The sequence below is a fragment of the Vombatus ursinus genome, unplaced genomic scaffold (assembly GCF_900497805.2).
Source record: "Vombatus ursinus unplaced genomic scaffold, bare-nosed wombat genome assembly UNPS02014810.1, whole genome shotgun sequence".
Classification (NCBI taxonomy): Eukaryota; Metazoa; Chordata; class Mammalia; order Diprotodontia; family Vombatidae; genus Vombatus; species Vombatus ursinus.
The window spans coordinates 44,283,925-44,308,013 of record NW_020954588.1 but is presented as its reverse complement, the minus strand read 5'-3'; the positions used below and the strand labels follow the sequence as shown (position 1 = coordinate 44,308,013).

General features: G+C 44.1%; 1 protein-coding gene across 1 annotated transcript in view; it reads left to right on the top strand.

Annotated features, from left to right (window-relative positions):
* GMPS (guanine monophosphate synthase) overlaps positions 1–20,840 on the top strand; it is a 64,642-nt gene extending 43,802 nt beyond the window's left edge. Inside the window, exons 10-16 of the mRNA XM_027875701.1 lie at positions 2,780–2,885; positions 5,082–5,197; positions 6,600–6,725; positions 8,812–8,927; positions 13,069–13,199; positions 13,661–13,833; positions 14,095–20,840. Of these exons, the coding sequence (XP_027731502.1) occupies positions 2,780–2,885; positions 5,082–5,197; positions 6,600–6,725; positions 8,812–8,927; positions 13,069–13,199; positions 13,661–13,833; positions 14,095–14,196 (870 nt within the window). The 3' untranslated portion in view covers positions 14,197–20,840. The remainder of the gene's footprint in view (positions 1–2,779; positions 2,886–5,081; positions 5,198–6,599; positions 6,726–8,811; positions 8,928–13,068; positions 13,200–13,660; positions 13,834–14,094) is intronic.
* Positions 20,841–24,089: the final 3,249 nt, after the last annotated feature.

Here is a 24,089-nt window from a genome sequence, read left to right as displayed (position 1 = left end):
TCATATAGTTCTTGTGTATGTCTTGGCAGATAGACTCCCCAGTAGCTTATCCTATATGTAGCTATTTTAAATAGAAATTCTCTTTCACATTTTTCTTGGAAATCTGTATATATGCTGATGATTTGTGTAGGTGTCTTGCAGTTTTGGTGAAGTTATTGTTTTAGTTTTATAGTTGACTCTCTAGGGTTCTCAGAGTAATCCATTTCATCTGCAAAAATTGATGATTTTGTTTTTTCTTAGTCTATACTTATTCCTTCAAATTCTTTTTAACGTTTATTTCTGCAGGTAGCATTTCTTAGCACTATATTGAATAGTAATGGTGATAATATACATCTTTGCCCTGGATTTTTTTTTTGGGGGGGGGAACACCTTTAGTTTATCCCAGTTAAATGTAATATTGGCTCTTGGTTTTAGATAGCTTCTACTTGTCATTTCAAGAAAAAAAGTTTAGAAAAATATGTAAAACCTTAATCAAGAAAATAACTCCCTGAAAATTAGAATTGACCAAATGACTGACTCCATAAGACATTAAAAAATATTAAAAATAAAAACAGTGGAAAAAATGGAAGAAAATGTGAGGCATCTCATAGCAAAAACTGACCTGAAAAACAGATTTGAGTAGATATCACCTTAGTAAACATTTATTAAGCACCTACTATGTGCCAGGTACTATGCTGAGTGCTGGGGATATAGTAAGAGGCAAAAGACAGTCCCTGTCCTGAATCTAATGGGGGAGGCAACAAGAAAACAAACATATAGAAAGCAAGCTAAATAGATTAAGTCCCAAATAATTAAAAGAGATAAGGATTGGAAAAGGCTTTTTGTAGAAGATAGGATTGATGGGATTTTAGTCCTGACCTGAGGGAAGTCAGGAAAGCCAAGAGGCAGAAATCTGGAGGGAGAGCCTTCCAGGCATGGGGGATAAGCCAGAGAAAATGCCCAGAGCTGTGAGATAGGTTTAATACTTGACCTGAACTGCCAAACTTTGACTATTGGTCAGCTGTTTTTAACATGCTAGAGTTGAGCTCTGTGTCTCTGGAGGTCAGAGGCTGTTTCTTTTCTCTCTTTGTTCCAGCCTTTTGCCTGATGCAGTTTTACATACCATGAGAGGTTAGTCTTGTTTTCAAAATATGAAGTAAATCAGTGAGGCATCAAAAAATGTCCCCTTAATTATTTTTTTTTTTGGTAAGGCAATCGGAGTTAAGTGACTTGCCCAGGGTCACACAGCTAGTTAAGTGTCAAGTGTCTGAGGACTTAATTCTTCACATTAGGGAAAAAAGACCTGCTTTAAAGACTGTAATTTACATTACCATACCCTACTAACCTTTTACCACACCCTTGGATTGGGTTTTTAAATAGAGTGTTTTGGATTTTCACGGAGAGATGGAAGATACTGAAGTACATTTCTATGATCTCTTACATTGAATATGTTGAAAAGTTGCTAAGTTGTTAGCGTGTATCATGAAAATAAGCTTTTACAATGAACACAAAAGTGGTGGTAGTCAGTTGTTTTTAAAAAGGCAGTTTTCTTCCTGCAGCCTTGCACTGTAATGCCCAGTGTACGGGGCTTAGAAAGCTGGCTTCCGAATCAGGAATTCCTCAGCCGCCTGTCCTCCAAGCTAGCTTGCCTCTGGGTCCCTGGCCAGTTGCTTAACCTCTCAGGGTGGTAGGCAGCTCCAAGGCTGTAGGCGGCACGGTAGTTGCTGATCTACATTGGGGGGGGAGGTTTCCTCACTGGTAATTAATTTCGCTAATCATATTAATCCAGTCTCCTTCCTGCTCTCCTACCCCCCCCCCCCAAGGTGAAAGAAGACCTTTTTTGCACAGATCTCCCAATAAGCATCCTGCTCTGGGCACTTCAGTGGCTCTTATTTCCTTGGCATAAAGGCCAGACTCTTTCCCTTGACATTGACCTTGCCGACCTGATCTTCCCACTGCCTCCCTTCATGTAGACTCGGCTCCCACCAGGCCCTGCTGTTGTTTCCCACCTCCAGGTTGGTGTCTCTGGGGCACCGGTACTGCTGCTCCCTCCCCGTCCCCGGCATCCAAAAACTTCCTTCCACACCTTCCCTGATACTGTTCTTCCCTTTGGGGTGTGATTTTACTTCATCCATTTCCCTTAGAACTTAGGGTGGCATTGGGGTCAGGCAGACCCCAGCCTTGGGCCCATAGTCTCTGTGTCACCTTGCACATGTCACTGAGCCCCTCTCAGTTTTCTCCTCTGTAAAATGGTGACAATAATGGTGCCCACCTCGCTGGCTTGTGAGGATCGAGTGCGGTAATGTACGTGATGTATTTTGTAAAGTATGAAGCACGTAGGATTACGAGCCCGGGTTACACTCTCCTGTTGGACTCTGCCCTTCTGTTATCATACAGGATGTCACTGATGTGGCTTGTTGTATTTCCTCTGCTCAAATTAAATTTCATGAGGGCATGTATTGATCAGCTTTGTATCTGTCCCAGTGCCTTGAACAGTGTTTGGAGAAGCAGCTTCAGAAGGAGCTGGCTTTTGAGGAAATATTTGTTATGCCAATACTGGGCAGGTACTTCAGAACATTCTTTTTTCCTAAAAACAACAAGAACCCAAAAAACTCAAACTTTTTCCCTGTAAGCAGAAATAGATGGGGAATAGCCCCCTCTGATCTACCTTAGGGCACATCTTTATTGACCAGCTTATGTTACCAACTATGGTTTTTGGAGTCAGGTGCACCAGGCGCCTTCTGCATTCTGCAGCCCCAGCAGATATGTGTTATGTTGAACAACTGTGTTTTCTTTTTAGGGAAAAGTAATAGAACCTCTGAAAGACTTCCATAAAGATGAAGTGAGAATTTTAGGCAGAGAACTCGGTCTCCCAGAAGAGCTGGTCTCTAGACATCCATTCCCAGGTAAAGAATGTATTTGGGTCCGGTGTAATCTGTGGTGAGATCTTTGTGTCCCATAACAAGCCAGGCACAGAAGGATAAACAGTCATTTGTCTGTTGGCCCAAGCCTTCAGTGTAAGTGATGAGTGGAGGTGGAGGGTCAGGGCCCCTGTGCCTGTGGCCTAGAGCTTGGCTGGGCCCAATTCATGTGCAGCTCAAGGAAATGGAGCTTCCCTGTGGGTAAAACATTTCTGTGTTTTCTTTTTGTGCACTAACTGTATAGACCTTAAAGACCTTTTTCACTGAATTGGAAAGTGCGTAGAACAACTTGAATCTTTATAGGTCTTTCCGGTTTGCAAACCTCTTTCCCTGCAGTGCCCTGTGAGGTTGATAGCACATTGTTTTCATTTTAGTCACGAGCAGACTGAGGCCCTTGGTGGTTACCTCGGTTTTCTGGTGGGCTACCAGCCCATGTCTGTGACTCTGTGTCCATCGCTAGGCTTATCCCCCCCGATGTCTGTGTGTTAGATTTAGGGTAAAGCATGAATTTCTCTTCTACTTGTTTGTTTCCAGGAGAAAACAGCTCTATTCCATATTTGCTATGAAGAATAACCGATTTCTTAGGCAGGTGACCTGAGAGAAGTGTCATTTTAATGTAGATGCTTGAATCTTAGTGCTGATGTCTACACCCTTAAAAAAAAAAGTACGTTCCATGAAAATGCTGTCTTAATATACCAATAGTAGTGTGTCCTGGAAAGGCCTTTGGAGTTGAGAGACTGACTTTTGAATTCCAGGTCTCCTGCTTACTTGCTGTGTGTGACCTCAGTCAGCCTCAGTTTCCCTATTTGTAAAATGGAATGATAATACTTGTGTTGGAGTTATAGTACGGAGAGCCCTGGTTTTCCAATATAATAGAGCACCTGGATTTGAATTCTAGCCCTGCCACCAGCCATAATACTTTGAGGAAGGAGGAGCTATTGCCAAGTCATGCCAATAGGGATAGCTCAGCAGTTGTTTGACATTTGTGAATGAATGTGCTTCTAATGTGGTTCTGGGAAAACAGCAGAACCCCTTTATACCCGAGTAAGGCTTCTGGAAATACCTGGAGCTGAGCGAGAGGTGGCCCAGGCACTTGGGGCTTGGCTCAGATGCTTCTTCCAGCCCCAGGCAGCCACTGGAAGGGATGCTGAGCTTGAATCCTGCACCTGCTACGTCTGTGACCTGGTGCACATCACTTTCCTCATCTCCAAGGGGAGGCAGAGTTGCTGGATGGAGGCTGAGGCCCCATTAGCCCTCCTTCTACGGGATTCCACGATCCTGTGACAGTCCTGCAGTGGCCAGCATTTCCTTCCAACGCTAAATTCTGTGACTCGACCTCACAGCTCTGCTCTAAGAAAAAGCTTTTTGTAAACCTTCAAGAGATTGATAAATGTACCAAGGTATCATTACTGCGTCATCTGCCTTGATGTTTACACTAATTGACCTCCCTTCCTAATCCAGCCAAAGCCCATCAGTGTATTTCTCTGTCACGACACTTACAAATTTGATCTGGTTGGAAAATCTCTTCGCAGTTGGAGAAGTATCATTGTAGTTCTTAGTTGGAGCACTTGAAGGGACCTCAGACATGATCTAGTCCAACCCTTTCATTTTACAGTTGAGGAAACTGAGGCCTGCAGATGTTCCATAACATGCCCAGAATGGTGCAGGTCCTCCTCGCACCACAAATCTGCCATCTTCCCACTGTAGGAGAAATGGCCAGAAGAACCGTAACTGATTCTGTGGTAGATCCCTCACTTTACCAAAGTACTCGAAGGCTTGGCGTATTGTGACGGGGCTGATTCAGGGTTTTTCAGGTGCCACTTTAGATGCACGTTTCCCAGTGGCCAGGAGTACGCTGTTCCTCATTTCCTGATTTTGCATGGTTTTCATCTCCTTCCAAAAGGTATCATCATTTGAAGCATCTGCACCATGGGAGCATTCTTTCCCCTAAATCTGCTCTCACAGTTGGCAGATTGAATTATGTGATTAAAGTGAATGAGTGTGCCTTTAGAACAGTGTTTAAAATCCAGGGATTTGCAACTTGTCCTCTTTTGTAGTACCCAGTTTTGAATGAGCTGATGATAAAGCTGAGGCATAAGCAGCTACTTGGATACTGATGCTGGGCCATCATTTATTTATTTATTTTGATACTTGGATTGTTACTTTTACCCTGTTTTTTAGGTCCAGGTCTGTCAATAAGAGTAATATGTGCTGAAGAGCCTTATGTATGTAAAGACTTTCCTGAAACCAACAACATTTTGAAAATAGTAGCTGATTTTTCTGCAAGTGTTAAAAAGGTAATAATATTTGTGCACAATTTATACAGGTTAGTAGTTTCAAGGAGAGAAACTAGTGATTACAATAGATAACAAAATTCTTGGTTTGATCTTTAATTAGACTTAATCACTTAGAAATTTGTATGCCATTAATTTAGAATTTGTAATACTTTTAAGTGTTCTGAGACATATCTTTTAACTCTGATTGAAAAAAAGAGTTTGCTTTGGAAAACAGCATTGGATGTAGATAGGAAAATCTGTGTTCAGGGAGTTGGAGTACTGAAATATGTGCCAGTGGCTTCCAAAGGTTTCCCATGGCTATTCATCAGGAGTAGGTGGCCTGGGACAGTATCATCTGATTGATGTGGCCTCGTGGGAAGGGGCAGGGGGCCCTGGCTCTGGGTCTGCCACCCATACCTTTAAGTCCCTGAATCTCCCTGCACCGGAATGGCTCATTTCCTTTGATGAAACAAGGGGCTACACTAACATCTCTTGGGCCTTTTCTCACTCTGAAATGTTATGATCAATTCTGTTTCTGTATCATTGAATTTATAATTTTTCACGAGTTTACATTCATATTGATCTGCAAACATTCTTAGTCAAGGCCTGAAGTCCAAAAGGCAGTTTATCAGAATGGGAAATGTGGGGGATTCCCTGCCCCAGCATGTAGCAAAGGGCCTTTCCCCCCACGTTGGGCTTTCCCTGCCTCATGCCCGATGAAGAAATCCTCCTCTGTGTATACATGTTGAGGCTTTCTCAGCTCTCAGATCCTACAATCCTGCCCGTGTGAACCATCCACTGCCAAAGCAAAGGGTGATTTCATTACGAAGACAGACCTCCCTGTGACTTTGGTATTCATGGAGTGTAGTGAAAATGAAGCCTCTCAGAATCAGGAGAGGGTGTTCTTTCTGATCCCTTGGCACTCTCTTTCTAGACTTGAATGTGACCTAGGCCTTGTCCTTCTTGTACAGCCACCTCAGGCCACGTGGCTGCCTCACCGCTGTCTTCAGGTCCCTCCACCCATTTCTAGAGAGGCATTGGCGGGGCCTGGCCCTGCCTGCCTGCCGGCCCGCCTGCCCGCCCAGTGGTCGCTATCCTTTCCCCCCCCCCCCCCCCCGTGCCAGGGCCTTCCTAACAAGCTGACCTGTAGCAGTTTATTCCTAACTAGGTGGGGCTGTGGTATCAGCTCCCCATTTTTGCCTTTCCATCCCTAGCACCTGGTACCGAGTGGGGGTGGTGTTGATAAATGCTTATTGATTAGGTGAATTACAGCTGGAAATGAATCTATGGCAATTAGATCTGTGGAATCCATTTGGCTTGGAGGGACAAATGAGATACATAGTTTTTTTTCGCAAATAGTGAACTCTTCATTTCAAGAAAACTGCTGGGCCTCAAGTCTTTTGTCTTTCTCCCTTGTGCTCAGCCCCACACGCTATTACAGAGAGTCAAAGCTTGTACAACAGAGGAAGACCAGGAGAAGCTCATGCAGATTACCAGCCTACACTCGCTGAGCGCCTTCCTGCTGCCAATTAAAACCGTGGGGGTGCAGGTGAGTGTCCTCAGGTGTGTGCCTTCGACTCGGGGCTGCTCCATCCAGACTTGGATGTCTGTGAGTTTGCTAGATGTGGTGAGAGCCAAGAATAGTGGGAGCTCTGACGAGGTGTCTGGAGCAAATGCAGATGCCACGTTTGGAGCTGCTGGAAGATATTTAGGAAGAAAATAAGTGCTTGAGTTGAGATGGCCTTGGCCTTGGCCTTGGGTCATCTTGAGAGTCCAAGATTTGGAGGGCAGATCTTTTGCACATCCAGTCAGAGATGCATCTCCAGTTTGATCCCAGGTAATAGTGTGCTAGGCATTTTTTTCTTTTTTCTTTTTTGAAAATGAAGGGAGGAGATTTCTTTGATAATATTTTTAAAAATAAAAATGTATTTGTTTTTAGTTTTCAGCATTCACTTCCGTAAGATTTTGAGTTCCAAATATTCTCATCTGTCCCTTCCCCCCACCCCAAGACAGCGTACATTTTTATATAGGCTCTATGTAGACATTCACAATGAATCTATATTAGTGATAGCATTTTAACCAAAAAGAGTTCAACCTGCAATGTTTACATAGCCCTTTAAATTTCCTCAGACTCAAAATGGATGCCAAATCAATGTCTTTTACCCTAAATGGATTCACTTGTGGAGGGGATTTTTAAAAAGTTTTTTCCCTGCTGAATATATGTGAAGCCTGTTGATTAGTATGGAAGGGTAACCCTTCACTCAATTACCTTTTAATTAATTTGGGAATATTTGAGATATTGAAAAAGCAGATCTTGGACTGTGTTAATTACATTAAATAGAGAACATTGACTAAATCCTGACTTTAATAAAAGACCACAAGCCTGTAGTTTTCTACCAGACCGCTAAAGGGCTGCTGAAGAGAAATTTCCTTTCCTCCTCCCCTATTGAGGGAAGAGCTATTTGGAGCAGCGCCTTGGATTTAATGCCGAGATTGACCATGATAGCCTTGTGGGGGGGGTGCGCTCGGGCCCCCGAAGTGTTCCTTCCTCAATGGTTTTGAACTGAGTGTAGGAGCACTTTCATTATGATGAGGTTTGTGAGTGGAGTCTGGAGGTACACTCGGCTTTGTCATTTTGTGGGAGGAATTCCCATCAGCATGACACAGGAAAGTAAAGTTTAAAGTCTACATGGTCCAAATGACTATTAAGGAAAGAACACCTCAGTATCCTTTTGGAAATTGGAGGGGAGCTTTTTAGAGGGTATTTTTATTAGATCCTGGGAGAGAGAGGTTGGGAACTTATGATAGACAAAGAGAACTAGATTAATAGTGTACAGTATTTTTGGAAAGAATCTTCTATTCTCATGTGCTGCCTGTATGTCCCACATTCAGCACCTTGCTGTCTCATTTATTGACTAAGGAGCTCTTAGTTTAAGGAATTTGAAAAGAGGTAGCTGCTAACAAGGGGTTGGGGAGATGGGGGAGTCTCTTTCTTGAGCCAAGCCAAACATTCTTATTAAAAGGGATTGGAATCTCCTTATATGATGGGAGAGCAGTAAGAAAAATAGCATATTGGACCCTTTGGACTTTGAGCTACAATGGAAGTCTAGAAAATAGAAAAAACCTAGGAAATAAAGATGAAGGTGAACTAACATTTGGTTGGAGGGCAGGGCCCACGAGTTTAAACTGAATCTAGAATTGTTGCTTCAGGTCCTGGAAATAAGCGTTGTTTTTATATTTCTAAGAAGAAGCTGTTGACACTTCACAGATTACCATGTTTTTTCCTCGAACTGCATTTTGTGACATTAGCCTGAAATTTAAGGCAGCTGTCCTCCCATATTACAAAGGAAATAAAGGTATGGAACAACTGTTGTATTTGCAAAGTTTGAGTCAGAAGCAGATGGATAAGTTCTGTGTATCATGTAGGCGTATTCCTTTAAAGACTTAACACTGGGGTGTGTTGTGGCTTCATGTTTGACCTCTGTAGTGGAGGAGGCACACTCAACTCTCTCTCTCTCTCTCTCTCTCTCTCTCCCTCTCTCTCTCTCTCTCACCCACACACACACACACACCCACCGTTTGTTCCCTGGCACCTGACCACTCAGGTGATGGCTTGTCTTGCTGTGTGTTTTCAGGGGGACTGCCGCTCCTACAGTTATGTTTGTGGCATCTCCAGTAAAGATGACCCTGACTGGGAATCTCTGATGTTTCTCGCGCGACTGATCCCACGCATGTGTCACAACATTAACAGGTATGTCTCTGGCATGTTGGGAGGTTTGCTGCTCAGGTTCTGCTCTGATTCAGCAGTGGCATTCATGGGAAGACGTGTCGAAGGACAGTGGTTGGGCTTCTTGGCAGAGCTGGATCCGAGGTGCCACAAAGAAAACCTATTGGAAGTATCTTGTCGTTCTGCTTGACTAAAGCCTTATTCCTCAGCATTTTATTTAAGAATGTCTTTTGTGAAAGGGAAAAAGAGGAAATAAATATTTTTTAAAATAAGTTATTTGAGAAAATATTTGTAAAACGTGTTTACCTGATGAGAAATTTTTGTCATTCACTATTGATGTAATCTAGTGATATTTTTTAACTGCCTGGACTTAGAATTCCTTCCTGGCAAGCGCTCTTCCCATCTTGGGCAACAATTGTAGCAGCTCCTTAACTCGCCAGGTCCTCGATGTGTTTGACCTGGTAGTAGAATAGAAACTGCTGTTTCTCTTCTTTTGCTTCAGTCTTCAGGTTTTAAGTAATTATTGGGACAACAAGTGGAATTTGCCTGAATTAGAAACAATTCTGAGAAAAATAACTTGTTTGGTTTTTTTTGTTTTTTTGTTTTTTGGTTTTTGTTTTTGTTTTTAGGCAATTGGGGTTAAGTGACTTGCCCAGGGTCGCACAGCTAGTAAGGTCTGAGTCCGGATTTGAACTCAGGTCCTCCTGAATTCAGGGCCGGTGCCCTATCCACTGCACCACCAAGCTGCCCCGAAAAATAACTTGGAGACAAAAAAATGGGTGCCAGATCTTATAAAAATATTGAATTGCCCTTCAGTCTAGTTTTAGTCTGGAGGCACCATGTTTTTAAGCCTGCTCTTCCTCTCTTGGCTTGGTCTGAGGCCATAGACAAGGCAAGCTCTCCTGAGCAACTGTGATAACTAGAACTTCTTTGGCCTCAGTTGGTCCACCATCCTGATTTCATAATGGGTTTAGGTGACTAACAGCAAAGAAGGAAAAGGGCATTTCCTGGCTCATTTTGCATGGATTTGGTGCTAAAATATCAGATCAGCTTTTAACGCTAAGCGAATAATCTCGAACAGGATGATGGCATTTGCGGATGTCACTTGGTACCGGGGAATCGGACAGTTTAGCAGCTGGAACACAGTTGTTGGAATTTGTGACTCAGAGCTGTGCGACTTCGAAAACGGGACTGTAACAAGGTACATTCTGCAGATGTGCCACTTGATACGGCCTGTGGGAATGATGGATTATCGATGGTCAAAGGATTGGCACATGTATGATTGCTTTCAGTGAATGAGATAGCTCTAGCCGTTAGAATAGTGCTCATGAGCATGATTACGCAGAGAAGCCCGGTCGCTTCTCCTGGCTGCTCTCAGTCTTCCATGGAAGTTCCCTTGTCCTGCCCTTTTCTGCAGTTTTCACTCCATTGTTCATGTTTTCAGCCTCTCTGGGCCTCCTTTCTCGAATGTAAGATGGAAATAATGCTTCTGTCTCCTGGAGTGGTGGTTATGAAGAAGGGACTTAAAAATGAAGTGTGGAAATGAGTTTTTGTTGGAGCGAGATGTATGTGGCCACTTGCTCTTGGAAGACTGGAGCGGTCCCTTGGTGTGGGTGCAACCCCCGGTTCTTTCTCCTGAACCAAAGTGGTTTCTGTCTCAAACCAGAAGTTCTTGTTAGAAAAAGAAGTGAATTTAAGCCAGGATCGTGGTACTTAGCGTTTTGCTTTCTCTCTGAAGTGTACGCCCAGTGCCAAAAGGAATTGCTTTTAAAAAGGGAGAAATTTGAGGCTGTTGAGAATTCCAGCGACTACATTGTTGAATCTGGGGCTCTGCCTGAGTGTGTCCTGGAGGCTCTTTCCTCGGGAAGCTGAGAAGGGAGACAGTTACATTCTTAGCATCTGTCTCCCCAGAGCCTAGCACTGTGATTCACACAGGATAGATATTTAATAAATGCTTATGGACTGACGATGGAATCTGTATTTTCTTCCTCCTCCCACCCTCTCGTCTGAGAAGATAGAGGCTGTCTACTTTGGGTTTCCTCTTTTTGCCTTCTCTACTTCTCTGAAGCTCTTGACAGCACCCCCACCCCTTCTTCTACATTCCTCTGCCCCAGTCCTTGTCAGAACCAACTTCCTTGACCCCATCCCCTGCAGGCCTTCCCCTGTCAAGCTGTCTCAATTTACGGAGTCCCAGCCTGCTGTCTACAAATGTGAATTATCCCTTACCCTTTGAAGACCTTCACAATGTACCCCTATGTCCCCATAAGCTGTCATCTTCATTCTCTTTGCAGCCAGACTCATAGAAAACAGCACCTGTGGTCTTTCCCTGCGCTTCCTCCTTAAACTTTTGTGATCCAGCTTCCAACTCCACTCAAATGGAATGACTTTCTCCAGTGTTACTGGCGATCTCTCAATCACCGTCTCTGGTGGTCTTTTCTCAGTCCTCATCCCACTTGACCTTTTAAACACTCTCTTCTCTTGGATATTCTCTTCCCTGAGTTTTTGTCACATTCATCGTGCAGATAGGAGGAAACCAAAGGAGAGAGTGGTTCAGACAGCCGGAGAGAGGAAAAGATGGCCAGCTGTGATAGTTGCAGTACCTAGTTTGAGAAGGATCAGGACTGAGAGCAGGATGTCATATCATTGGGAACTTGGGAAAAAGCAGGTTTAGTTGAGTGAGGAGGTTGGATGTCAGATGCAGATGGTTGAGGAATGAGAGGTGAGGAAATCGAGGCAGTGAGTATAAATTATTTTTTCTAGGAGGGCCATTAAGAAAGGAAAGATGGAGTGGGGAAACTTGGGATGTGTTTGAAAACAATAGTGGTATAACCAGTAGATGGGTAAAGATTAGGAATGAGTGGGAAGGTTGAGCACTCAGGGTGCTAGAGAAAATTAGAGGAGCTAGTAGGAGCCACCTAGAGGGCTCGGGTTTGGCCTTGGGAAAGGCCATCTCATTAATCAGATGTCATCCTGGAGGATGGTCAGGGGGTGAAAGCTGATTAAAAGGAATTTTGAGGGGAGGAGAAGGGAAAAGGGGGAGTTGATAGCAGATAACCATAATTGTCTCAATAGAAGAAGAGGACAGGGTCCTTGGGTGAGGGGGGAGAGGGAAGTGTAGAAGCTTTGAGGAGAGAAGAGGCAGTTTGGACCAGCTTCTGTGGAGAATGGGGCAGGGAATCGATTCTGGAGAGGCGGAAGGTTGTTTGGTTCTACAGCAGCCAGAGGAGATTAGATGATGCCAGTGTGAAAAAGCCAGCTTTTTCCTTTCGCTGGTCAGATGTTTTGTGGTTTTTGAACTTAATACGGGAATTTGTTAGACACTTAGAAGCTGTGTGACCCTAGACAGTTAGCTTTGTGGGGATCGAAGGAGGAAGGTAGAGTAGTCTGAAAACTAGACTGTGTATGTACATGTATGTCATGGTGCAGATGGAGTGTTGACACTGTGTATGTATTTATTGTTGTTGTTATTGTCAAGTCTATAACATGGGGGCCAGGGTTCCTGACACTGCTGTGTGTCACGCCTCCTGTTTAACTAGAAACTTAAGCCTGGCTTCCAGGGAGCAGCCATTCAGCGTGCTGGCTGGGCAGCCTCCCACGTCTGTGCTTGTGTCTCTGTCCCAGGCTGGCAAAAAGCACTCAGCTTGTGCTTGTGGATTGAATGTCTGCCATATGTGTGGCCACCATTGACCTTCAGGCAGGGCCCTGGCTCAAACCTTAAAAACATGAAGACTAATCATGAAAGTATTAACAGAAATGTTAGTAATGAATCTGCGAAATTTGTCCTTCCCTACTATTTACGGCAAATGCTTGGCCTTTCGTTGTAACCCGTCACTAAGGGCAGTTTTCTTGATGACCTCTGGCCTTGGATTGGAAGGCCCGTCTTCAAGGCTTGTCTCTAACACATCATTGCTGTAACCCTAGCCAATTCTCCTAGGCGCAGTTTTGTCACCTGTAAAGTGAGCACGCAGCAATCCTTCCGCCATCTCATACTATAGTTGTCATCCCCAGGAAGGGGAGCATTGTGTTCACAGAAGCAGCGTCTGACAAGTGTTTGATCATGCATTAATGGGAGATTTTAGGTAGAGTCTCCCCAGAAACACATGAGCAAAGGCAGCGCACTTCCTTGTACTAAAAGAGGGGCTCTTTCTCATTCTTTGACCTCTAGGGTCGTCTATGTCTTTGGTCCCCCTGTCAAAGAGCCTCCCATGGATGTCACGCCCACCTTCTTGACCACCGGAGTGCTCAGCACGCTGCGGCAAGCTGATTTTGAGGCTCACAACATTCTCAGGGAGTCTGGTAAGATTCTGCAGTCTCGATCTCTCGTACCCTCCCTCACCATGGAATAGAACTACCTTTCACTTATTTTAAGTTATTCTGCCTATGTTTGTTTTGTATATAATTGGATCTGTGCATCTCCAGCTCCCAGCCCAGTGCCTGGCACACGGGGGCCGAATAAACATTTTTGGCACTTGATTGAGAAGGTGGCATGGACCCTGCCGGGGGGGGTGTTGGCAGGGTGGCTCCTGTACTAGCCATTCATAGGCCCTTCCCTTGTGCACTCTTGAATTTGCTTTATCTGTCTGATTAGAGTTTTGTTAACATACTCAGAAAGTCTTAATGACTTTAAAGATGATGTGTAAAAGGTCATTTTGGGCAAGATGGGTTTGTGGTTACTCAGAAAAAAAGTCTTTTGCCCATCATTTACATCCGCGTCACCTCAGACGAGCGAGGCCGACTGACCGCTTGCCTTTCCCTAGGGTATGCTGGGAAGATCAGTCAGATGCCAGTCATTTTGACGCCGCTACATTTTGACCGCGACCCTCTTCAGAAGCAGCCGTCCTGCCAGAGATCAGTGGTCATCCGCACCTTTATCACGAGCGACTTCATGACTGGTATTGCAGCCACACCTGGCAATGAGATTCCTGTAGAGGTAACTTTATTTTAAAAAATACAGAAAGGGGCTTGTGTCCTAGAACATAGCCGGCTTCTTGACTTAACAGCTGTATCCTAAGTCAGACAGTTCTTTTTGGGCCACTTAGCGTTCTGTGGGAGAAGTAGCCTAGCCTGAAGTGCTGACTCGTAGAGAGGGACCCCTGGGGCCCAGACAGTAATGTAGGATGCACGTGCCAGCTTGCTCAGAGCCCCCTCTCCCAGGGGCCCATCCACCTCTACCTTCTTTGTTTTACCATAGGTGGTGCTGAAGATGGTCACCGAGATTAAGAAGATCCCGGGTATTTCTCGAGTTATGTATGACTTAACGTCAAAGCCCCCAGGAACTACTGAGTGGGAGTAATAAACTTCCTTTTCAATCCAAGTGCTGTGTGCCGTTGAAATGATCAGAGACGTTGCCAGTGTTGACATGCAGTACTGTGAGGAGGGCAGCTGGGGCCGCTCCTTCCCAGCTGGGTCCTGTCCTGGAGCAGCAGGCGCCAGGGAAGAGCTGTGTGGGAACCCTGAGGGGGGCTGAGGATTTGTACGGGTAACTAGCCAAGGCGCCACGGCCTGTGTTCAGACAGACTCATCTGACTCTTGCCTTTGTGTTCATGCATTCGTTCTGTGCTGGGTCTTACTGTTGCGGTCACTGACCTGCCTCTTTGTTCTCTAAAGGCGTCTCTTCTGGGTGACTGTTGGGGTGCTTCCTCTCTCCTGGTGGTGGGGGGCAGGGGGCTGTTGGAAGTACCTGTGATTGACTGATTCGGTGTGGGGGCACAAGTCTCTGGGGAAATGGAGTTAACAGGTAAATCACCTTGTTCCTTCCTTCCCTGGGGATTCACATAGCAAACCATCAAACTCCTGGAACAGCAGGAGGGTTTTGGAGCTGTAGAAGTTAGGACACTTTGGAACGGGGGAAGCCTTCCCAAATTCCTCAGAGTGTGGCACCATTTTCTAACCCTCTGGGGTAAGGACACATCAACAGCCCTGGGAGCTCTTTCTTTTCACTAGTAAGAAGTTTGAGTTGTCTCAGGTTCAGATGTGCTAGAATCACACAACTTTTTAATGCTAATATTTTTCCTAAAAAATAAAAGAAGAAAGTAATTTGTCTACAACCTCTCTGGTCTCTGAGGCAGGGATGCATTCAGCAAAGGGGAGAGGCTGGTGCCATCTTCCTGGTCTGGCTCTTCCTCTCCCCACGTCGGTGTTGTCCTCTTGGGCCTGAGGCATCGATCCAGATGGCCCAGTAGTGATTGACCCTGTCTTTTCCTGAGAAGAGAGACACTCTCGTGTATTCCCTGATTCAGGTTATTGGAAGGCTGAGGAGGCGTGGCTTTAATTTGATGTTCTGTAGGACCTAAAGGAGCAGCTCTAAATCACAGAGACCAACAGGACAGAAAGGCGCCCCGGGACAACAGCCACGTGAGGGGGGAGGGCTGAGGACTTGGAGGTCCTGTGAAAATGTCTGCCATGCTTAGACCTGCTTTGACCTGCCGTCTAGCTTATGCTTGTGGACGATGGAAGGAGTCCTTTACAAACTTTTTATGCCAACTCCAGCTAAAGTTGCAAAAGAAAAGTTCTCTAGGACTTCCCCTAACAATGTTAGCAACTTTTAGAATCCAGTCACCACTAGGGTCTACCAAAATATAAAGTAATAGCTTTGTAGTGACCATAGCCAACAGAAGAAAGACTGCATGGTTTTTCCTGGATTGTGAATACTTCATCCTCCCGTAAGGCTTTCCTTGTCATTTTCAACTTAGACTGTCCTTCAGTTGTGTGGTAACCAGTGGCCTTCACAAGCAAGCCACCTGTCTCTCTCAGGGTCTGAGTTGTTAGCATCTTCTCGGAGAAGTACCAACCTCCACTTAAGATCTGGGGGACAGATTGGCATCCTAAAGTCTTCCATCTGGCTGCCCCAGAGGACAGTGAAACCTGAGGCCTTGGGCAGACAAAGGAAGAGTTTGCTTCTTCCCAAAGTGGAGAAACTGGAGAGTCATTAACCTGTGCAAAGCCTCAAGGAGCTCCGTCTCCTGTAAAAGATGATGGTGTCTTTTTTGCCTCTGATTTACCAGACTTCTACCAGCAAGTGTCAGTGTATCATAAGTACTCCAGATTTCTGGTCGAGATCCCTTTAAGTGAGCTGGTCTGGTGGGCATGGTGTGTCTTACGTTTCTGAATTGGCCATCAAGGTCAGGAGTGCCTGTTTCTGTAGAGGAGCTGCTGGCTTAGGAATTTGGTATCTTAAGCAAAGATCAAGAATTTCATAACAACATAACATACCTAAGACAATCCTTGGAAGACAGAAATGCCTAATTAGGTCACACAGCATTGTTAGACCATGTTAAAACTATTTTCTCGTTTGCTCTTCACAGCAGCCCTATGAGTTAAGGAGACCTGAGTCTCTGGTGAAGTGACTGCACCTCGGTCACACAGCTAATTATGTGAATAGACCTCAAATTTGGCCTCAGTCTAGTGCTCTCTTGGCTACACATTAGATATAGTTACTTGTACTATGTGAGCCTTTATTCATCTGAATTAAAGAGGGATATTTTTGGAGGACCCTTTTTGACTGAGGCAGGTATGTAAGTGTGATGTTTCCCTGCTTACAGATTTAGCATGAGAATGCCTGGGTAAACTGAAACATGAAGTCACACACTAGCCCAATACCTGCCTGAAGGCATATCCCCAGCAGGCTCAGGGGGTAGAATTAGGAAAATTAAGAATCTCAGCTTGGGCATCAGACTGCTCCTTGGTGACAAGCCTCTGAAATGGTGCAGCCTCACAGGTGGGCCGAGGTGAAGCCGTGTCAGACTCCTGCTGCCTTATCCAGGACTGTAGGCGATGTTTAGGAATGGCAGCATGCTGGAGACCAAACCTTCGTCTTCATCCAGAAGACCAAGCGACCTCTTTCTTTTCAACTTGAGACCACAGAATAGGAGTTGGGAGGGACCTTATTGGCCTAAAAGCAGATCTCATGACAAGATCCAGCCCTTTGCTTGGACACCCCTCTGAAGGGGAACCCGCCAGCTTCTGAATGCAGGCCCTCCTAGCTCTAGTTGTTTTAAGGTTTTTCTTTGCATCAAGCCTGAAGTTGCCCCCTTGATTGGCGGAATTATTGTCACCGAATAATTGCCATGGCTAAAGACATACTGTAGTGTTGCTGAAAGAAGGAATGAATGAGTTAATAAAGAATGCTGGATTAGAAGTTAGGACACCTGGGTTTCGAGTCTTGCTTCTGACCTTTATTAGCTATGTGACCTTGGGTAAGTTTTTACAGGCTCAATTCTTCTTTCTCCCGCTCCCCTCCACACATACTCCCCCTGTCTCCAAATGTCAGGAATTTCTAGAATCTCAAACTTGATCTCCTTTAAGGAAAGCTACAACATCCATTCCCAAGTGGTGGGGGTGCTTTCGTGGACCCCTGGGATGAATCTAGGCTGGGTTCAGAGTGGGTTGGTAGGATGCAGAAGAGGGGAGTAATTGTAATGTCTTCAGTAGTGGTGAAAGCCAGGTCCTTCCACATGAAATATAGAAGCTAGGTCAGGAGAAAGGATGTTGGCCGGGGCGAAGAATTAGATGAACTGAAATTTCCAGATGGTGCTTCCTGGTGTTCAAGTCAGAGGACCTCCATTTGAAGGCTGGCTTTGCTGTGTGACCTCAAGCCAGTCATCTCTGGGCCAAAAGTCTGTAAAGCCCATACCAGCTCCATGGTTTTATCCTAGCGTTGGTTTTAATTTGCTAAAATGGGAACTGGCTTGAGGCCACATAAAAGATCAGGAAAATCTCTCTCCCCGTCCCTTCCAGCTCCGTCTCTCTATACCAGTAGAACTCCCAACAGATCTGCATGCCAATATCCTGGGATGAGTTAACATTGGGTAATCTGACTCCATGGCAGCTTGGTGTTAGTCTAGAATGCAAAGCATAAGAAACTGTAGTCCTATCCCTTTGTTACACATATGAACAAACAGACCCAGACAGGGGAAGTGACCAGGACCCAAGTCTGCTGACTTCCTGGTCATTGGGCCTTCCACGGCAGGTCTTACTCGCCAGCCACTCTTGTCATCCCCTCTGCTGGGTAAGTCTTGAATGTCGTAGAACGTTGTCTGGAGAGTTTTTCTGGTCCCTCCTAAGCCCTAAGAGCTATAGCTCCAAAGCTCTCTTACCTGGATGCCCCACCTGTCATAACCCAGATGGAGTATGTATGTATATCTATCTATATGCCTTTAGAGAATATAGGTTACCTAACAGTAAACCATACATTTTGTGTACCACGTAAAAAGAGGCAGTTTATGTACATTTACCAAGACCATTGTTACAACTTCATAATGCAAAATGGAAAAAAAAAACATGACCAACTGCTTTTGAACAGATTTGTTATAAATAAATATTTTGCCAAATGGAATAGTGTAGTAGATATCGTTCAGTTGTGGAAATACTATGTATTTGTTGGCTGTGTGCTGTTAGTCTCTTCCATGTTGTTCAGGCAATAATGTTGAAATCACAATAACCTGGCTAAAATAATGTGAAATGACCATCTTTCTCTTGCTGTCCTCTGTCCTCTTGCTTTCCTGGAAGCAACAAAACTGTTTGTATATAAGACTTTCATCCTCTAATTCCTTAAGCTTTGGTGTCTGTGATAAAATGGGAGAGAGGAAGCCAAAGGAGATGCCCTGTTGGCATCCACAAAGAGAGGCTGAAAACACGGGAATCACGTCGTCCGGTAACAGTCTGATTGGCATCCCTCAGATGGAGTAGCTTATGTTTATCATCGTATGCCTACGTTATCTCATCAAATCTGTGAGATGCCGTGATGAGGTAACTAGTGCCGATATCATGCCCATTTTACAGATGGAGAAGGTGAATCTCTGAGAGGTCAGGTGACTGAGTTAGCCAAGGTTGTGCCATGAGTAGGTGGTGGGCCTGGGCCTGGACTCCTGGTCCCTCATTCTTTGTCCTGCATTCGAGGATGTTGGACTTTTATCTAGAATGTGAATATTGGACAGAAAGTCGGGTGGATTTTTATCCCCATCACCAGCGAAGGATGTGTACTCTTCCTTTCATTTTTCTTTTTTGAATTCCATGAACAAGAAGCCTTCAGATACATATGCAAACCTGCCCTGACCTCTTGCACATGCCTTTTTCTATTGGGCCAGATTTGGTCTCACAGTAGCATCCTGAAGATGTCCTTATCTTTATTGATTTGATTTCCGGGTGGCTGTCTTCATGGCTGGCTATTAATCCGTCAAAAATAAGGGTTTCGATGATGATGTACTTGCTGCCCTCTAATTACTGAAGGCAGTCATGCTACCCAGAAAAGAGAATCCTTAGTCCCAGTGGCCACACTCCTCTGGTATGTTTCCTTGAGGCCAAAGGCCCAGTGCCTTCAACTACCTGAGAAGTTTGAGTGTTTTGGTAGAATTGTCCTTGGTGCAGCATTCTGGCTTCACGAGAGCACTTAGTGCTGAACTTGGCGCCTTCAGTAGGCATTGTCCAGTCAAACAAAACTTTAAAAAATAAAAGCATTTCCACGCAGTGGACTCTTACATGGTTATAACTTCCACTACCTTCCAACATTTCCCCCCTCTCAAAATTCAAGACCAGTTTTATAAAAAGCCATATTTCACACCACAGTCACGTCATCTTTTATTTACAGCAGCTTATTAGTGTATTTTTACTTCTGTTGCTTTATATGACAAGTTATAGGAAAAACACCTTGGAACCACCACTTTCCCTGTATCAGATATTCCTATCTGCCATGTTCATTCTTAATGTCATGACATATTCAGTATTGATTTAGAGGATGTGTATGGTACCTTTGTGTGGTCTGTGATCCACATGATGTCAAATTAAACTCTGATCCTCTGTGTTACGGGAAGCCCTTTATGGTACCCCTTCTGGGGCTCCATACACACCCTTGCCTAATTATACTATAAATGTTGGTATTCATTTTAAGTAGGAAAAATGTTAATAGATGTTTAATTGGAAAAAAAAAACTTGACAATATAAGAAAAATTCCTCCCTTGAGTTCTTTGAGAAATCCCCTTGGCTCTATTGTGGTTGGTTGTGTTTCGTCAGAGCCCCAGAATGGAAGGCATTCTATGGTGCTGATCTTTTATTTTTAAGTTTTGGGCAAATCCCATGTACCAGGAATTGTTTTTATGTCATGACCACCAAAGGTACCAACAAGCCTCCTTGATGTGCTTGAGTGGGTCTTGTAGCGGAATTTCACCACAGGTAGCTAGAAGTGATTAGATAAACAGGAGGAGATTTAGGGAGGAATTGGAGGCAAATACATTTGAAACCGCTGCTAACACAATTAGCTCTGCCCAACAATAAGTGATTAGAGAGAGGCTTAAAACTTCACCACTGAAGGAGGAAAATGTCGTTTTAAACTGTCAAATTTCCACATTTGCTTTCAAAGGCCAATCTCTTAAAGCACTTAATAGAAACCGGGATTTTTGATTTCATTATGTTAAGCCTTCATTCCCCTCAGTAGAGTTAAGTTACAGTTTCTTTTAAGGCATTGTTTAGAAAGGAGTGTATATGATCCCAGCTCTGAGAGAATGGGTTTTCCTGTTTTCTTGGAACGTGTTGCAAAGATTTGATATTTAAATAACTTGTTATCTTTATAGGAGTGGTGTGATGAACATATCATATATGTCTACTTGTACATGTATATGGTATGTAAGTCTTCAAGTTTCTATCCATTTGTTCCCTTTTGAACTAACTGGCAGGTGACCATTGCCAGAAAAGTCATAATTCCTATAGAGGTTTGTAACAACCCCATGCTTTTTAGAGTGATCTCTGCTAGAGAAGTGATTATTTTCATCTACTGGGTTTAGAACCTTCAAAATATCTCATGTACAGAATTGTTACTATATTTAAGGATTCCCTTGTGTCAAATAATGGGACATAAACGTGTACTGTATGTTTGGGGAAATGCTGGGTGGCTTTTTTAAATCTTAGAGTTAAGTGGACAACTGTTATCCCAGCCTGCCTTGAATGTGTTTTATGGAGTTTACACAGTGTACTTGTTTTTGTTTTTGTTTTTGTTTTTCCTGCAGAGAGGAAGCCAATGCTTTTGCCCGTTAATTTTAAAAGGAATTTAGCTTAAAGCCTACTAAAGGAGCATAGCTGCCCTGTATGATATGTTCATTTTAAGTCTTCAGTCAAGTCATATGTCAACATTATTTTAAAAAAATTTGTACTGGGGTAATTCTCATTTAAAAAAAAATCCTGCTTGTGAAACAATATAAAGTACTGTGAGCCTTAATTTTTATCCACAAATAAAAAAAATTTAAATTATGTTAATGATAAATGTGTGTGGTTTTGTTATTTGCATTGTGGACTAGAGGACTGTGAAGGGAATTACAATTTTCCTATTATTCAACATGAAATGTGTAATGAATTTACTAATAATTTAGATTTCTCAGAGCTGCCTTTTTCCAGGAGATTTTGGCTTGGGAGTAGGAGGCAGACTGCAGCTTAAAGGGATCAATCAACCTCTTTACAGTACTCTCACAGTTACTATGTTCCTATGCCTGTGAATGTTAAGTGAAGTGAATCAAAGACTGTAGAATCTATTCCCATCACCGAACTCTGGTCCTGTGCCCCACCAAATAACCCCCACACCTTGAAACAATCAGCTTGAGTCCTGGTGCCACAGGACTGGAGAACACCTGTATTGTCCTGCACTCGTGGGCTTGTCGTGGGAAACCGATCAGGCCCTGGAAAGGATTGTGTGGTAATCCACCCTCCACCCCTCACTCTCTTCCCGCTTGTGATTCATGTGTAGAAACTGGACCTTCATTCAGGTCTGCAAACCACATTCCCCACTCTGAAATTAATTAATTAAACTGCGACTTGATTTCCAGCAGCCTGCCTCTGACCTGCCGTTTGCACAGGTCAGAGACCGGTCCAGAAAATTCTGTTAGGACCAAATCTCGGAGGAGTTATACAAAAAAATAAAGTTTTTTGTTTTTAAAGAAAATCTACTTATAGTTTAAATTTTCCAAAAAGTCTGCTTTGCTCCTTAAGGGTAAAGTTTCTAAGCATTAATAAACATGAGAATTATATTAACCTATTTTATTAATAACATTTGAGTGCTAATAATGGAACTGTTTTAATAACTAGCTTTTATATAGTGTGGGCAGCTAGGTGGTGCATTGGGTAAAGTACTGGGCCTAGAGTCAGAAAGACCAGAGTTCAAATATGACATCAGACATTTGCTAGGTGTGTAACCCTGGACAAGTCACTTAAGCCCTGCCTGCATAAAACTGGAAAAGGAAATGGCTAGCTATCCCAGTGTCTTTGGAAGAGTGAACTACAACAATTTATATAGTGATTTAAAGTTTGCAAAACACTACAAATATTATCTTCTTTGATCTTTGAAATATGGGGCGGGGGACAGGGCAAGTAGGTGCTGTTATTATCCCCATCTCACGGATGAGAAACCCAGTCAAATAAATGTTGAATTACTTGCCCAGCTAGTAAGCTAGTAAGCCCACAGGAGCATAGACATGGAAACCATCTTTCTCATCTAAAGATTTCCAGTAATTTAGGCCCAGGTTGGGACTCTGTGCTCCACAGGGACCATCCCTAATGTCATCCAGCCCAAGGGGGAAGCATGTGGGCCAACCAGGGTCCCAGTGCCCTGACTGTTGCCTCGCAACAAGCCTCTCGGAGACTAAGCATTATGGTTTGATGGCCGTGTCATCCTACCCCCTGAGTCCCCACCTTTGTTGCTCTCCCTGTCCTTATATTTCTGTATCATCAGTCCCGTAGAAGCAAACTACCCCCACCTTCCATTCCACTCAGCGTCCCTTCTGACTACCCTTCCGTTCCTCTGGAATTTTCATTTCATGTGGAGCAAACTCCCCTTAATTCTTTCACATTCCTTTTATCTACTTGCCCTCCCTGAGAACTACCTTCCCCGATCTGACACTGCATCCCGTGTCATGCCCTCCAGTGAAGGCTGCGTGTTTACTCCACCCCTGCCCCCTCTTACGCACACACTGGTCTTGGAGGGAGACTTGGGACACTCCTTCCACCGCTGCCTGGTTCTTCCTTTGTCTCTCCATCGTTGAGCAGCTCACATGCTTTGAAGTCAACAGCATAAAAATGTTGCCCTATTCCAGTGATAGCTGCTGTTGTCTGTCTGTTCCCCAGGCCATTGCCTTTCTGCAGAAGTTTGGTACCTGGAGTGGCTGTTTGTGGTCCTCCCCTCCCCATCTTCTGCTCCCACATTGCTCATCTCCATTGCTGCTCGCTCAAGCTTCCTGATCTCCCCATTCCTCAGTCTTCTTAAATTCTGGGTTCAATTCCTTCTCTCCACCTCAGTTGCACATAGACTTAGGCACACCCTGGATCTCATTGTTTTCCTAATTAATGACTCTGGCATTCCTCTATCTGACTGGTCCTACGATGCCAGACAATCCCCTCTCCCTTAATAAACTTCAGGGACTCCCATTACCTTCAGGATCAAATGCAAAATCACCTATTATTTGGCATTCAAAGCCCTCCCAGTCATCTTACACTTTACACCCCACCACATCTTTCATTCAGTGACACTGGCCTTCTGGCTGTTCCATGAACAAGATCCTTCAGTCTCTCCACTGGCCATTTGCTCCAGCTGTTCCCCCTGCCTGCAATGCTGTCCCTCCTCTCTACTTAAAGGCTTCCCTAGTTTCCTTCAAGTCCCAACTAAAATCCTATCTTCTATGAGAAGCCATTTCCTACTCCATTTAATTTTAGTGCCTTCCTTTTAAATATTATTTCCCATTTTTCCTGCATAGTGCTTGTTTGTGTGCATTTATTTGCTTTTTTTTTCCTCCTCCATTAGATCGTAACCTCCTTGAGGATAGGGCCTGTTTTTTGCCTCTTTTTGTATCCCCAGTGCTTAGCACAGTGCCTGGCACATAGTAGACATTAATAAGTTTTTATTGACTTAGCCAGTTATCTGACCATAATTTCCTTTCGTAATGATACAAGTGTGTTAGCATGGGGTCTGGTCACTTTGTACTATAAACACCCCCAGAATCACATTTGGAACCCCACCTCCCTCATCTAGGTGTATGATACACTCCATTTCTCTCTGATTTTGACCTCTCCTTCCAATGCGCCCTTGGCATCAGCAGATCCAAGTTCCCTGATAGACCCCCACAACATGTTAACATTCGGGCTCTTTCAGAATCCTAGGACTAAGCCTGTTGAGGGCAAATACACTTCCCCTCTTCTAAACACTAGCTCTTGAAC